General features: G+C 43.3%; 1 protein-coding gene across 1 annotated transcript; it reads right to left on the bottom strand.

Moving 5' to 3' along the window:
- Window positions 1-2,442: 2,442 nt before the first annotated feature.
- RBMX2 (RNA binding motif protein X-linked 2) lies at window positions 2,443-11,421 on the bottom strand. Its single transcript, XM_024739580.1, has 6 exons — window positions 11,332-11,421; window positions 11,039-11,154; window positions 9,652-9,703; window positions 5,339-5,468; window positions 3,470-3,647; window positions 2,443-3,004 (listed from the first exon to the last, which is right to left on the bottom strand). Exons 1-6 carry the CDS (start codon window positions 11,334-11,336, stop codon window positions 2,502-2,504), a joined length of 984 nt encoding a protein of 327 aa, XP_024595348.1. The 5' UTR covers window positions 11,337-11,421; the 3' UTR covers window positions 2,443-2,501.
- Between the last annotated feature and the right edge of the window lie 47 nt (window positions 11,422-11,468).

Here is an 11,468-nt window from a genome sequence, read left to right as displayed (position 1 = left end):
GCTTTGAAGCCTCTAGGCATCCTCTTGGTCCCTTTAAGAGACACGAACCACCAATGTGGCCAGAGGGAAGCTCATGGTTTCCAATCATATTTGTGCCCCTGCACTTGCCAAAACTCAACTGATGGAGAAAGGATAGGCCCCATTGAGAACATCAAAGTCAAGGAATCACAAATAGCAAATTGGAACCTCACCTGCCAGCTGGCCTCAAACACTGCTTGGCTAAAAACTGCTTCCATGGGACAGAAACATATGACGAAGATCACTCACTAGTCATTCTCATACCAAGGCTTTATCCAGGAATTTAGGCCAGTGGAAGGTCTCAGATTTATACAAAATGCCCAAGGGAAATAATTCAAGGCAAGTAAAGGTCTCTTATGCTGTACCTGTAGTCCATAAATGTTATGTTAACTGAACTTTAGTAAACAGAATGGCAGGCACTTCTGCCCAAATATCACATATACACAAATTTGGCTGCCTTCACCTACTCACTCATTTCTGCCCTTACATACTGAAGTTCATCACAGGCAGCAGCATAAGTTTTAAAGTTAGTTTGTAAAGGTTCACAATAATGACCAACACTGATCTTACATATGGCTTTGTTTTTGTTAAAAAGTAATACCAATCCAGTTTGGAATTCAAAAGTTACAAAAGGTACAGTGCAAAGTAAGGCTCCTTCCCTCTCCTCTCCCAGATGCTACCTGGTTCTCCTCTCCAGAAGCAATTTCTATTACCAATGGATAGAGTATCCTTCTTGAGATAGTCTACGGATAACAAGTGTATTATCATATGACTTTAGAAAGAAGTCTAAATGAACATCCTCCCTCAAAAAGGCAGAAAACAGAGAAAGAGGAAGAGAGGGAGGGAGGTGAGAATGGAAGGAGAGAATGTGCACATGCTATCTGGCAGCTACTATGTCCTGATGTCACTGCTTGGGTCTGTTTCAATGGCTGCATTTGTAGCTTCAAATAAAGTCAGTCCTCATTTTTTAAAATGCTCTTTTGTCTAATGAACTAAAGGTCAAAAGGTGAGCAGCAGAGTGGTAAGAAAGGCACCTACCATAGCTGTTCAAAGCCTGCTGGCCATTAAGAATGTATGAGCTTGGGGGAAGGGTGAGCTGTGAAAGGGCGAGAGAGAGGCATGGACATATATACACTACCAAACGTAAGGTAGATAGCTAGTGGGAAGCAGCCGCATGGCACAGGGATATTGCCTCGGTGCTTTGTGACTGCCTGGAGGGGTGGGATAGGGAGCGTGGGAGGGAGGGAGACGTAAGAGGGAAGAGATATGGGAACATATGTATACCTGATTCACTTTGTTATAAAGCAGAAACTAACACACCATTGTAAAGCAATTATACTCCAATACAGATGTAAAAAAAAAAATTATACTAAGTGAAAGTCACTGAACACAAAAGGCCACATGTTATATGATTCCACTTATATGAAACGTCCAGAATAGGTAAATCTACAGAAATGGAAAGCAGACTGGTGGTTGCCAGGGACAAGGAGGAAGAAGGAATGGAGAGTAGCTGCTTAATGGGTACAGGGTTTCATTTTGGGATGATGAAAGTTTTGGAACTAGATAGGGTTGGTGGTTTTACAACACTGTGAATGCACCAAATGCCACTGAATGTTCCCTTTAAAATGGCTAATTTTATGTTAATTTCTTCTCAATAAAATAAATAAAGTTGTAAGGAAAAGATGTGGAGACATATCAACCAAAACAAAACAAAAAAAAACGTCTAAAATTTCAAAAAAGGGGGAGGGGAGGGGAGGTGGGAAGGGAGCAGGCTGATGTTAAGAATCCTTACCACATTCACCGCAAGCTGTCTGAGCCTAGTGAAGCCACACTTCTCTACTCTATGGTTATACCTGCCAACTGGAAAGGTTACTGCAAGGGTTTTAAATATCTCACAAAGACTGGAATTCTAGAATTGCCTGATATTTCCCCTTCCTGGCCATTTCATCATAAATTGGGGTCACAAATTCAAGGGCCATATTTATGAACCCAAATTTAGGATACATACTCCGGTTAAGTACCAAAAGTACCAAGTATACTCCCAGGGACAATGGATTTTGCTCAAAAATCCAGGACATTTAGCTGTTAAAAACTACAGCTCTCTCAATGATTCTAACACTCAAGGGATTAAAAGAACTCATGCTCAGATATTCTACATATAGAAATAGTAAAAGCATAACTGAATTTCACTGCATTTTAAAAACACAGCTCAGGGGCTTCCCTGGTGGCACAGTGGTTGAGAGTCCACCTGCCGATGCAGGGGACGCGGGTTTGTGCCCTGGTCCGGGAAGATCCCACATGCCGCGGAGCGGCTGGGCCCGTAAGCCATGGCCGCTGAGCCTGCGCGTCCGGAGCCTGTGCTCCACAAGGGGAGAGGCCACAACAGTGAGAGGCGCGTGTACAGAGAAAAGAAAAACAAACAAAAACAAAAAGAAAACACAGTTTATTTCCAATTCTACCATGCAGCTGAACAGGCTATGGCTTCAGTGATGCCTGTGGTCACTAGGATTAGAGGACTCCCGGTCCCGGGAGTGCCGGGCCCTTTTATGCCTGTGGGATTTATCTTGACTCCTACTTCTACTTCTGTGACTACGCCCCTCAGAGCGCCCACTGTGCCGGCTGCAATGTGCGTCTGAGCTTCGACCTCTGTCTCTATCTCTGTTCTTGTCTTCTCTCTCTTCCCTCCTGCTTGATGACTTGTGTTCGTGCTTGGGCTTCTCCTTCCTCAGCTCCCTCTCTCGGTCCTCTGTTCCACCACAGCAGGTCGCCCTGATCTCAGGGGAGCTGGGGTGGGGCTTCCACACCTCCCTGGACTCTGACTTCTGACCCCTCTCTGAGTTCTTGCCACTGTGCTTTTTAGAGCCAGGGTCATCCTTTTCCTTTATCATCTTGCTTCTGGGCGATGAAGAGGAGGCTGGCTGCTCTGCCTGTACCTCCTGGTCAGTCTTCTCTTTTTCTTTCTTTCTTTTCTTTTTTTCCTTTCTGTCTGGAGAAAAAGAAGGGCAAAATAAGAAAAGGAAGATGGAAAAGATGGAGGACATGCAAAAGGAAAGCATCCTTGGCAGCAGCGTGAAGCAGTCACAGTCTCTACTTCCAGAAAAGTGCCCCCGAGAAGCCAAGCTGGATGTCTGTCACCCTTGATATGTCGAGTTGCTGTATAAGGCAACCCCCACTCTTAATTATCTCTTTAAAGACCCTACCTCCAAATACAGTCACATTCTGAGTTACTGGGTGGGGAAGGGCGGTTAGGACTTCAACATATGTATTTTGGTGGACAGAATTCAGCCCATACCATTAGCCTTCTGCTGATACCTCTCCTTTCCCAATTAAAGTAAGCTTCCCCACACCTTCCCCCTTCACACTTAAGAACTGATTACCAACTCTCACTGAATGCTAAGAAGAGCAAACACTAAGCCTACCCAGAATCTTCTCTTGGGCCTTAATGCTTTACCTTTTTTGTGTTTTTTGGTGGATTTGCCATCTTCAGAGCCCTCAGATGAATTCGGTGAGGGAGTGTGAGCCCCGCAGCCCCTCTCCTGCAGCTCTCTGGTCACATCATCCATTTCTTCTGAGTCCTTAGGAGCCCGATAGTTAGACACATGATCCACTCGGATAGTTCTTCCTTTGATCTAAGACAGACAGGCAATGCTTCAGCAAAGACAGCCCTCCTATCTAACTATTTGAACCCAGCTGCAGAAATCCATGGTTTGAACCATACCCATTACCCTCCCGCTATTCTATTTCTCGGGAAATCTTGAAAGCAGACCTGCCCAACTGGTGTGTCACAGCACATATCCCTACACATTAATTCGCTCAGCCCTTGGGGCAGCCAGGTGGGGCCTGGCGCAGCTGGAGCCCCCAGGGCAGTTGTACTAGGCAGCGTCATCAGTTTACCCCAGAGTGCCATACTAATATCTTCACGTTCTACGTGTGCCATGAAGTGAAAAGAGCCTGGGAAGTACTGCCCCAAAGCACAAGCAGCACGGAAAACTGTAAGAGTTCAGACGCACAAACAATGAATTACCCTCAATCTGTAACACCCACAGTGAAACACACCATGAAAAAGCCTGGCAGCAAGAGGGAATTCCTGAAATTGAGCTCAATGCTACAGCTGCTTTCTCGACACAGCAATTAGGACAAGGCCAAAGCAGACCAATAGTTGGGAGGGGGGAAGGAATCTAGAAAGGACTATTTTTTTTTTTCTTAAGCCCTCACACCTTGCTCTACCCCCACCATACTGGAACAACTGGCTCACACTGATACTATCACTGCAAAGCACAACTCTCCAGGTGAACAACAAAAAATTGACCCCTTACTTAAAACAAAAACATTCAGGCAGATACAGACTTATTCTATAGACAAAGCCATCTGAAATTTGAAATGTCTGGCTTTTACTGTTCCATTCAAGAGCAAGTTTTTACTCTTACCTTTAAGCCTGAGCACTTTCTATCATCTATCTTATTCCCCATTTCAAAACATTTTTGAAAACCTTCCCTTTATGGTGACTCCCTTTGACTGCCGGCTCTCTTAAAAATCAAGCCTAGAACCTTTTTCCACCCTGTCCTATAATCTCCAGTTGTTCCACACTGGTGCAGTCAGTGACGAACTCTCCAAGTCAAGAGTTACCCCTCTGACCTGTGACAATGCTCGTTCAACGGCAGTGCTTTTCCTAAACAAGCATAGGGACCACGTGGAGCACAGATAAGCCTGACTTGCCCCATCCCCTTCTCTTAGCCAAACGTCTCACTTACAAGGGTGGAAGAGAGAGGGGAACAGAGGAGAGAAAACTTCAGAATGAGTTACTTTTGTAGAATTTGTCATCAGATTTTAACTAGAGAATTTCCAGGGCCCAGTACTGCTAAGTCAGTGGAGACATATGACAGACATACATGGCTATGTCCTCAGCCATGAAACCATGATGGAGCCCCAAATTTCCTGATACAGGACAGCATGGAAGAGCAGCATTTGCTAGTCTCTTTGTTCTCCAGTATACCAGAAATGAGAGTGGAGTGTGAGGAGGGAAAGGTGAGAAATAGAGGCCTGGTTGGGTGCCGGGTGAAGGGGAGTGGGGGGTCATGGTACCTATGCTCCTGAGGAGATGGTTTGCTAAGAGATGGGTAAAAGGAACAAGTGCTGGCAGAGTCATGAGCCAATGGAATTATTTTCTGGGATCATTTCCTGGTCAATATGTCCCCAAACCTCTGCAACCCTCACAACACACCCAGCTGACCCGTACTGCCCTTGAGCCTGTGGCTATCAGGTGGGAAATGAAACTGAAGCCCTACATGAAGGAAAAGTTCTGCTTAGTAAGCATACTCACCTTGATCCCATTAAAATTGTCAACAGCCAGAATTGTGCTCCTCTGGTCTTCATAGCAGAGGAAACAGAATCCTTTGGATTTCCCAGTCTTCTTGTCCCGTACCAAATTAATGTTAACAATTTCACCATATCTATTTATTTTATAAAAGATTAAGACACTATTGACTTAAAATGCAAAAACTTTCAGATTGGATGACAAAACTCAAATAATATAGTCTGTACGGGAGACACATCTAGAACAAGATGACAACGAAAGGTTAAAAATAAAAAGTTAGACAAAGATATATCAAGAACACCCAATTAAGAAATGGATGGTAGTATTAAGATCAAAGATGACTTAAAGGCCAACAAAAAAAAAACATTTACATGTGACTAAGAGGGCTCTTTTGCTCTGAAAAAGGTCCTAATACATAACAAAAGTCATGAAATTTTATGCATAAATCAACAAATCAAAAATTATAATTAAAAATAGGATGAGCAAGTAAGAGTGAAAGTTATGAGAGATTTTAACACACCACTTTGAGTTCATAACACATAAAATTGATAAAATAGGCCAGAGGAATTAAGTAATATAAAATTATATAATATAAATACAAATAAACATATAACTAATAATATAACAATTATATTGTTAAAAATATTAACATCAGACTAGTATATGTACAGATATATTTGATTTTACAAAAAGATGAGTTTCTTCTCAAGAATCCATGAAACACATATTAAAATTGACTGTAGACTAGGTCTCAAAGTAAACCTCAATCATCTCCAAAAACAGCACAGACCATATTCTCCAACCACAATGTTAAACTGCTGGAAATTATATTTTAAAACAAAAAATACCCTACCTAGAACTTGAAACCTATTCTCCAAGCTAACAACTGGATGAAAGAGAAAGTAAAATAAAGAAATCAATGGCAGACTCTTTAGAAAATAACAAAAATGGGAATATATACCAAAATTTATGGGATGTGGCTAAAACCACACTCAGGAAAATCTGTAGATTGTACATCCCCTAAAAAGTCGACGTTACCATAACATAATTTAAACATATGAATAAATGAATGCATAAAAATTAAAAAATAATAATTTTGCATAGCAAAAAGATCACAATAAGCAAAGTCAAAAGTCAAATGACAAACTAGGAGAAAACGTTTGCAATTTATATCACAGATTAAGGACTAGAAAGCCATTTTTTTCCTTTTGCTATAAAAGACATTATCAGGACAACTGGTGGAGTTGAATAAAGTCTATAAGATTAGATAATAATACTGCAACAGTGTTGATTTCCTGAATTTGATCACTATACTGAGGTTAAACAAGAGAATGTACTTGTATTTTGGGAAATACACATTGAAGAATTTAGGAGTAAATGGGCATCAGGTCTGCAACTGACTCTCAAAAGGTTAAAAAAAATATGTATAGGTGGCAAGAAATAATAACAAAGCATATGTGGTAAAATGCTAACATCTGGGGACTCCGAGTGAAGGGGGTACAGGTATACTTTATACTATTTTATAACTTGCCTGTTTTAAGCCAGAAATTATTTCAAAATAAAAAGTAAAAGAAAAAAGAATACAGGAGTTGGCTTGAAGGGACTACTACAGACCAAACTGGGACAATGAGCATCAAGAAATAAGAATAACAGCAATGTAGTATAACACATCAAATTAAAAAAAAGTCCACAGCAATACAATACATGATAAAGTGTTACAACAATACGTTCATACCCTTAACACATGAAGAGCTCTTGTAAAATCAGTAAGAAAATGAGGAATACAGTAATAGGGAAAAAAATAGGCAAATGATATTAATAGACAATTTACAAAGAAAAAGAAATAATAAGGGCCTGTAAATCTATGAAAGGATGTTCAACCTCTCTGATGATGAAATAAAGGCAAAGTAAAATAATACTGAGAGGCTGTATTGCAAATATTTTTTTAAATAACGATTACTGATTTGGATTCAGAAAAATGACTATTCTAGTGAGAGTGGAAATTGATACCACCTTTCCAGTGGAAACTGAAACAACCTTTTCAGAGAGTAATCTGGCAATGTTTATAAAACATCTTTAAAATGTTACCATACTGATCCAGTAATTTCACTAAGGAAACCATCAGGGATGCATACAAAGATGTATATACTACAATGTATATTGCAGTATAATTTATAACAGCAAAATATTAGAAATAACGCCCAACTTTGAAAAGAGAACAATAAAGAAAAACACCAAGATGTTAACAGCTTTTCCTTAAAGTACATTCTATTTTCTTCTTTATACTTTTTCTTTTTGCCAAATGTTCTTTTTTTTATAACTATAATTTTTTTTAAACATCTTTATTGGAGGACAACTGCCCCACAATGGTTTTTGTCACAGCTTACCCTTCCCCCTCCCCATATCCTTAAGTCCATTCTCTAGTAGGTCTGCGTCTTTATTCCTGTCTTGCCCCTAGGTTCTTCATGACCTTTTTTTTTTTTAGATTCCATATATATGTGTTAGCATATGGTATTTGTTTTTCTCTTTCTGACTTACTTCACTCTGTATGACAGACTCTAGGTCCATCCACCTCACTGCAGGTAACTCAATTTCGTTTCATTTTACAGCTGAGTAACATTCCATTGTATATATGTGCCACATCTTCTTTATCCATTCATCTGTTGATGGACACTTAGGTTGCTTCCATGTCCTGGCTATTGTAAACAGAGCTGCAATGAACATTTCGGTACATGACTTCTTGAATTATGGTTTTCTCAGGGTATTGCCAAATGTTCTATAATGACTATACATTACTCTGATAATCAGAAAACAAAATACTTTTTGAAAGCCACTGTTATCAATCGCAAAGGCAATCTTCATGGAGAGCAACGTGTATAGCCAGAACAGAGAACTGGAATAAACACACACTAGCTGTGTGAAACAAACACACTCAATGCAAATAAGACAAAAACAGCTCCCAGATGGAAGGCTGGATCAGGGAGAGGTAGCACAAAGGGATGGAAATTATAGGCTGTACCTGCTGTGAACTTCCCAATACCCAGGAGTTGGAGGAAGCAGCCTCTGTCCCTCTCAGGGTCTTCTACCATGGCCGCCTTCTTTTTTTGTTGTTTGTTTTGTTTTGTTTTGTTTTTTGTTTGTTTGTTTTGCGGTACACGGGCCTCTCACTGTTGTGGCCTATTCCATTGCGGAGCACAGGCTCCGGACGCGCAGGCTCAGCGGCCATGGCTCACGGGCCCAGCCGCTCCGCGGCATGTGGGATCTTCCCGGACCTGGGCACGAACCCGTGTCCCCTGCATCGGCAGGCGGACTCTCAACCACTGCGCCACCAGGGAAGCCCCATGGCCTTCTTCTTGCCCAATTTCTTTCCCATGGCCTTCTGCCCTATATGCTGCCCAACGATTCTGCCAGAACCTGCTGCCCCCTAAGTTGCCCAACCACTCAGCCAGGGCCCTCTGCCCACTGGAAGGCCCAACCATGCCCTGCCATGGCAATGACTCTGCCAGGGTGTGCTAGCCGTGTCTGCTTGCCCAACCCCTTTTACCATGGTCCTCTTCCCCTGAGGGCTACACAGCCCAGGGGTCATGGCCCTCTGCTCCTGTGAGCTGCCAAGGCCCTCCGGCCCTATGGACTAACTACTCTATGTAGCTCTGGGGTTGTGCCCAACCCCTCTCCTACCAGCTGCCACTACTAGTGTGAGCTGCCAAGACCCTCTCCCACCCAGTGCTGCTGCTATCATCCCATAGCAGAATGAAGAATATAAGGTTCTCCTATACATTCTTATTCCTCAGCAGCCTGTGATTCTCAGCCTCCGGTTAGAGATTGGCTCTGCTCACTAACCTTACCCTAATCTAGAAACAAAGCAAGCAAACTATTGCCTAAACCTGTTGTTTTTTTCCCAATTCCTCTGTGCTTTGCCCTAATCCTACAATGCCACACAGGTGTGGGCCCAGAAGGGCCCCCGTGATCATGAGTTACCACGGGTTTGTAAGGAGCCCGAAGAGATGGGCCAACACAGTACCTTCCTGGGAGTTCCAGCCTGTTCCAGTGTAGGCCTCAGTGAAAGAGTAATAAAAAATAGACCAGAATCCCCAAGACAGCCTCCTAAATCATCCAACTTCTTGGATCTTCCACATTGGGAGAGTACCAGCACCATGTCCTGGGACTGATCTAAACTAGAGCAGAAGCTCCAGCCCTCCCTGTGCAGGGAGGCCGGTCAGCCTAGAATTAAAATAAATGGTTTTTGTGATGCCATAAAATGCATTATGGAAGCAAACTATTCTGATGACTGAGAAGGCAGAAAATGAAAGGGGACTTACTGTGAGAACACACAGATGATGTCCCCTTCAGTCAGCTCATAAGGAAGCCCTCCTAGAAGAAAAAAACACATTTCAGTTCAGCAAACATTTACCAAGTGTCTACTATGTGCCATGCATGCTTCCAGCCAGGCACTGGGGGTGCAAAGAAGAATAAACAACAGGGCCTGCCCTCAAAGAACTCACAGTCTGATGCAATGACAGAAACACATAGAAGATGTAGCAGTAGTACAGAAAAAACAGTGATTAACTTTGAGTGGAAAGATCGGGGCCACCCCTAACCAAACTAATCCTCCTCACACCCAAAATCTTCTGGACAAAGCAGATAGTTTCCAGCACAAAACTTAGATTCCATAAACATATCTTGAACTCATGTGCTCTTTATCTACAAATTCAACAGCTAAGATCCAAAATCAGTTTAAATATGCAAATATTAACCCCAACTCACACAGACTAAGGATTATAAAGTCAACTGTTAAGCATTTCATAGGAAATAAATTCCCCTGCAAATGTTTCCTTCCTCATCACTAGAATGGGGATATTAGTACTTTCTTCACAGAATTTTTATAAGAATTAAATAAAACAATGTTTATAAAATGCTCAGCACAATGTCTGGTGCAATAACCTCTTTGAATAACCTGTCAAATTACTGGATGTGACACAAGTGAATACAGAGATGGTGATGTGACCATGGATAAAAGGCAGGAGCTAATTAGATGAGGAAAATAAATTCTGAGGGAAAGGGAATGGGGCGGGAGGGAGTTGGCAGTAATATGGGATAGGGGCTAAGACCATGAGTTCTAGAATCCCATAGTTCTGGCTGTTTCACTTACTAGCTATGTGGAAGGAAGTCTATTAACTTCTCTGCACCTCAGTTTCCTTAGTTGTATAAATGGGGGGACGGGGGTGATAAAAATGGTCTCTGAGGGCTTCCCTGGTGGCGCAGTGGTTGAGAGTCCGCCCGCCGATGCAGGGGACGCGGGGTCGTGCCCCGGTCCGGGAAGATCCCACATGCCGCGGAGCGGCTGGGCCCGTGAGCCATGGCCGCTGAGCCTGCGCGTCCGGAGCCTGTACTCCGCAATGGGAGAGGCCACAACAGTGAGAGGCCCGCGTACCGCAAAAAAAAAAAAAGTCTCTGAGAAACCAAGTGGCACGATTCTTAGCATAGTGAATGACAAGCAGTACCTATCATGAGCACTGACTTGGCAGAGAGAGAAAACTAGAAATGGGGGAGAGAAAAGACATGGAAAACGGATTCACAGGCAGAGAGCGGAAGGAAATAAAAGTGAGTGATGAATGTCGGGAGGACTGAAGGGCGGGAACGCTGAAATGTTAGGGAGCAGGTCAGGAGAGAATGAGGAGCCCTACGGGAGAAAGATGTGGGCCTCACCCAAGAAGATCCAGGCGCTGTCCTTGTACTCGGAGTGCCAAGACACCTTCTCCGCTACCCCCAGCTGGACCTCACGCTCATTCAGCTCGTTGATCAGCTTAACCTTAGTTAAAGGGCTGCACAGGGCGCGAAAAAGCGCACAAGTAAGCGCGGCCCGGCCTGAGGTAAAGGAGAGCAAAACTGGGGGACTAATTTTCTAGTCTCCCCGCCTCTCCCGCCCCTCAGCCCCGGCAGGCCACCTCCGGCTGCCAGTCCCCGACACCTCCCCTCAGAGGGAAGCTCTGGGGCCTTACTTCATCTCTGCAGGTTCACGCTCAGAAGCTAGGAACAGACTTCACGCTCAGAACCTAGGAACAGACTTCACGCTCAGAACCTAGGAAGCGACTTCCGGGAGAAGCCGTAAGACGCATGCGCAGCCCCAGCGCCCAGC

The sequence above is a fragment of the Neophocaena asiaeorientalis genome, unplaced genomic scaffold, assembly GCF_003031525.2.
Source record: "Neophocaena asiaeorientalis asiaeorientalis breed wild unplaced genomic scaffold, Neophocaena_asiaeorientalis_V1.1 scaffold493, whole genome shotgun sequence".
In the NCBI taxonomy this organism is placed as follows: Eukaryota; Metazoa; Chordata; class Mammalia; order Artiodactyla; family Phocoenidae; genus Neophocaena; species Neophocaena asiaeorientalis.
Note: the sequence above shows the minus strand (reverse complement) of the source record. Positions and strands in the feature narration are given on the sequence as shown.

Excerpts from the sequence above, each read along its gene's own strand:
- RBMX2 (XM_024739580.1), bottom strand. Across the intron at positions 5,469-9,651 it reads ATCATCTGTGTGTTCTCACA|ATATGGTGAAATTGTTAACA; the intron begins GTAAGTCCCCTT and ends TAAAATAAATAG. Across the intron at positions 3,005-3,469 it reads CACCAAAAAACACAAAAAAG|ACAGAAAGGAAAAAAAGAAA; the intron begins GTAAAGCATTAA and ends CTTTTTCTCCAG.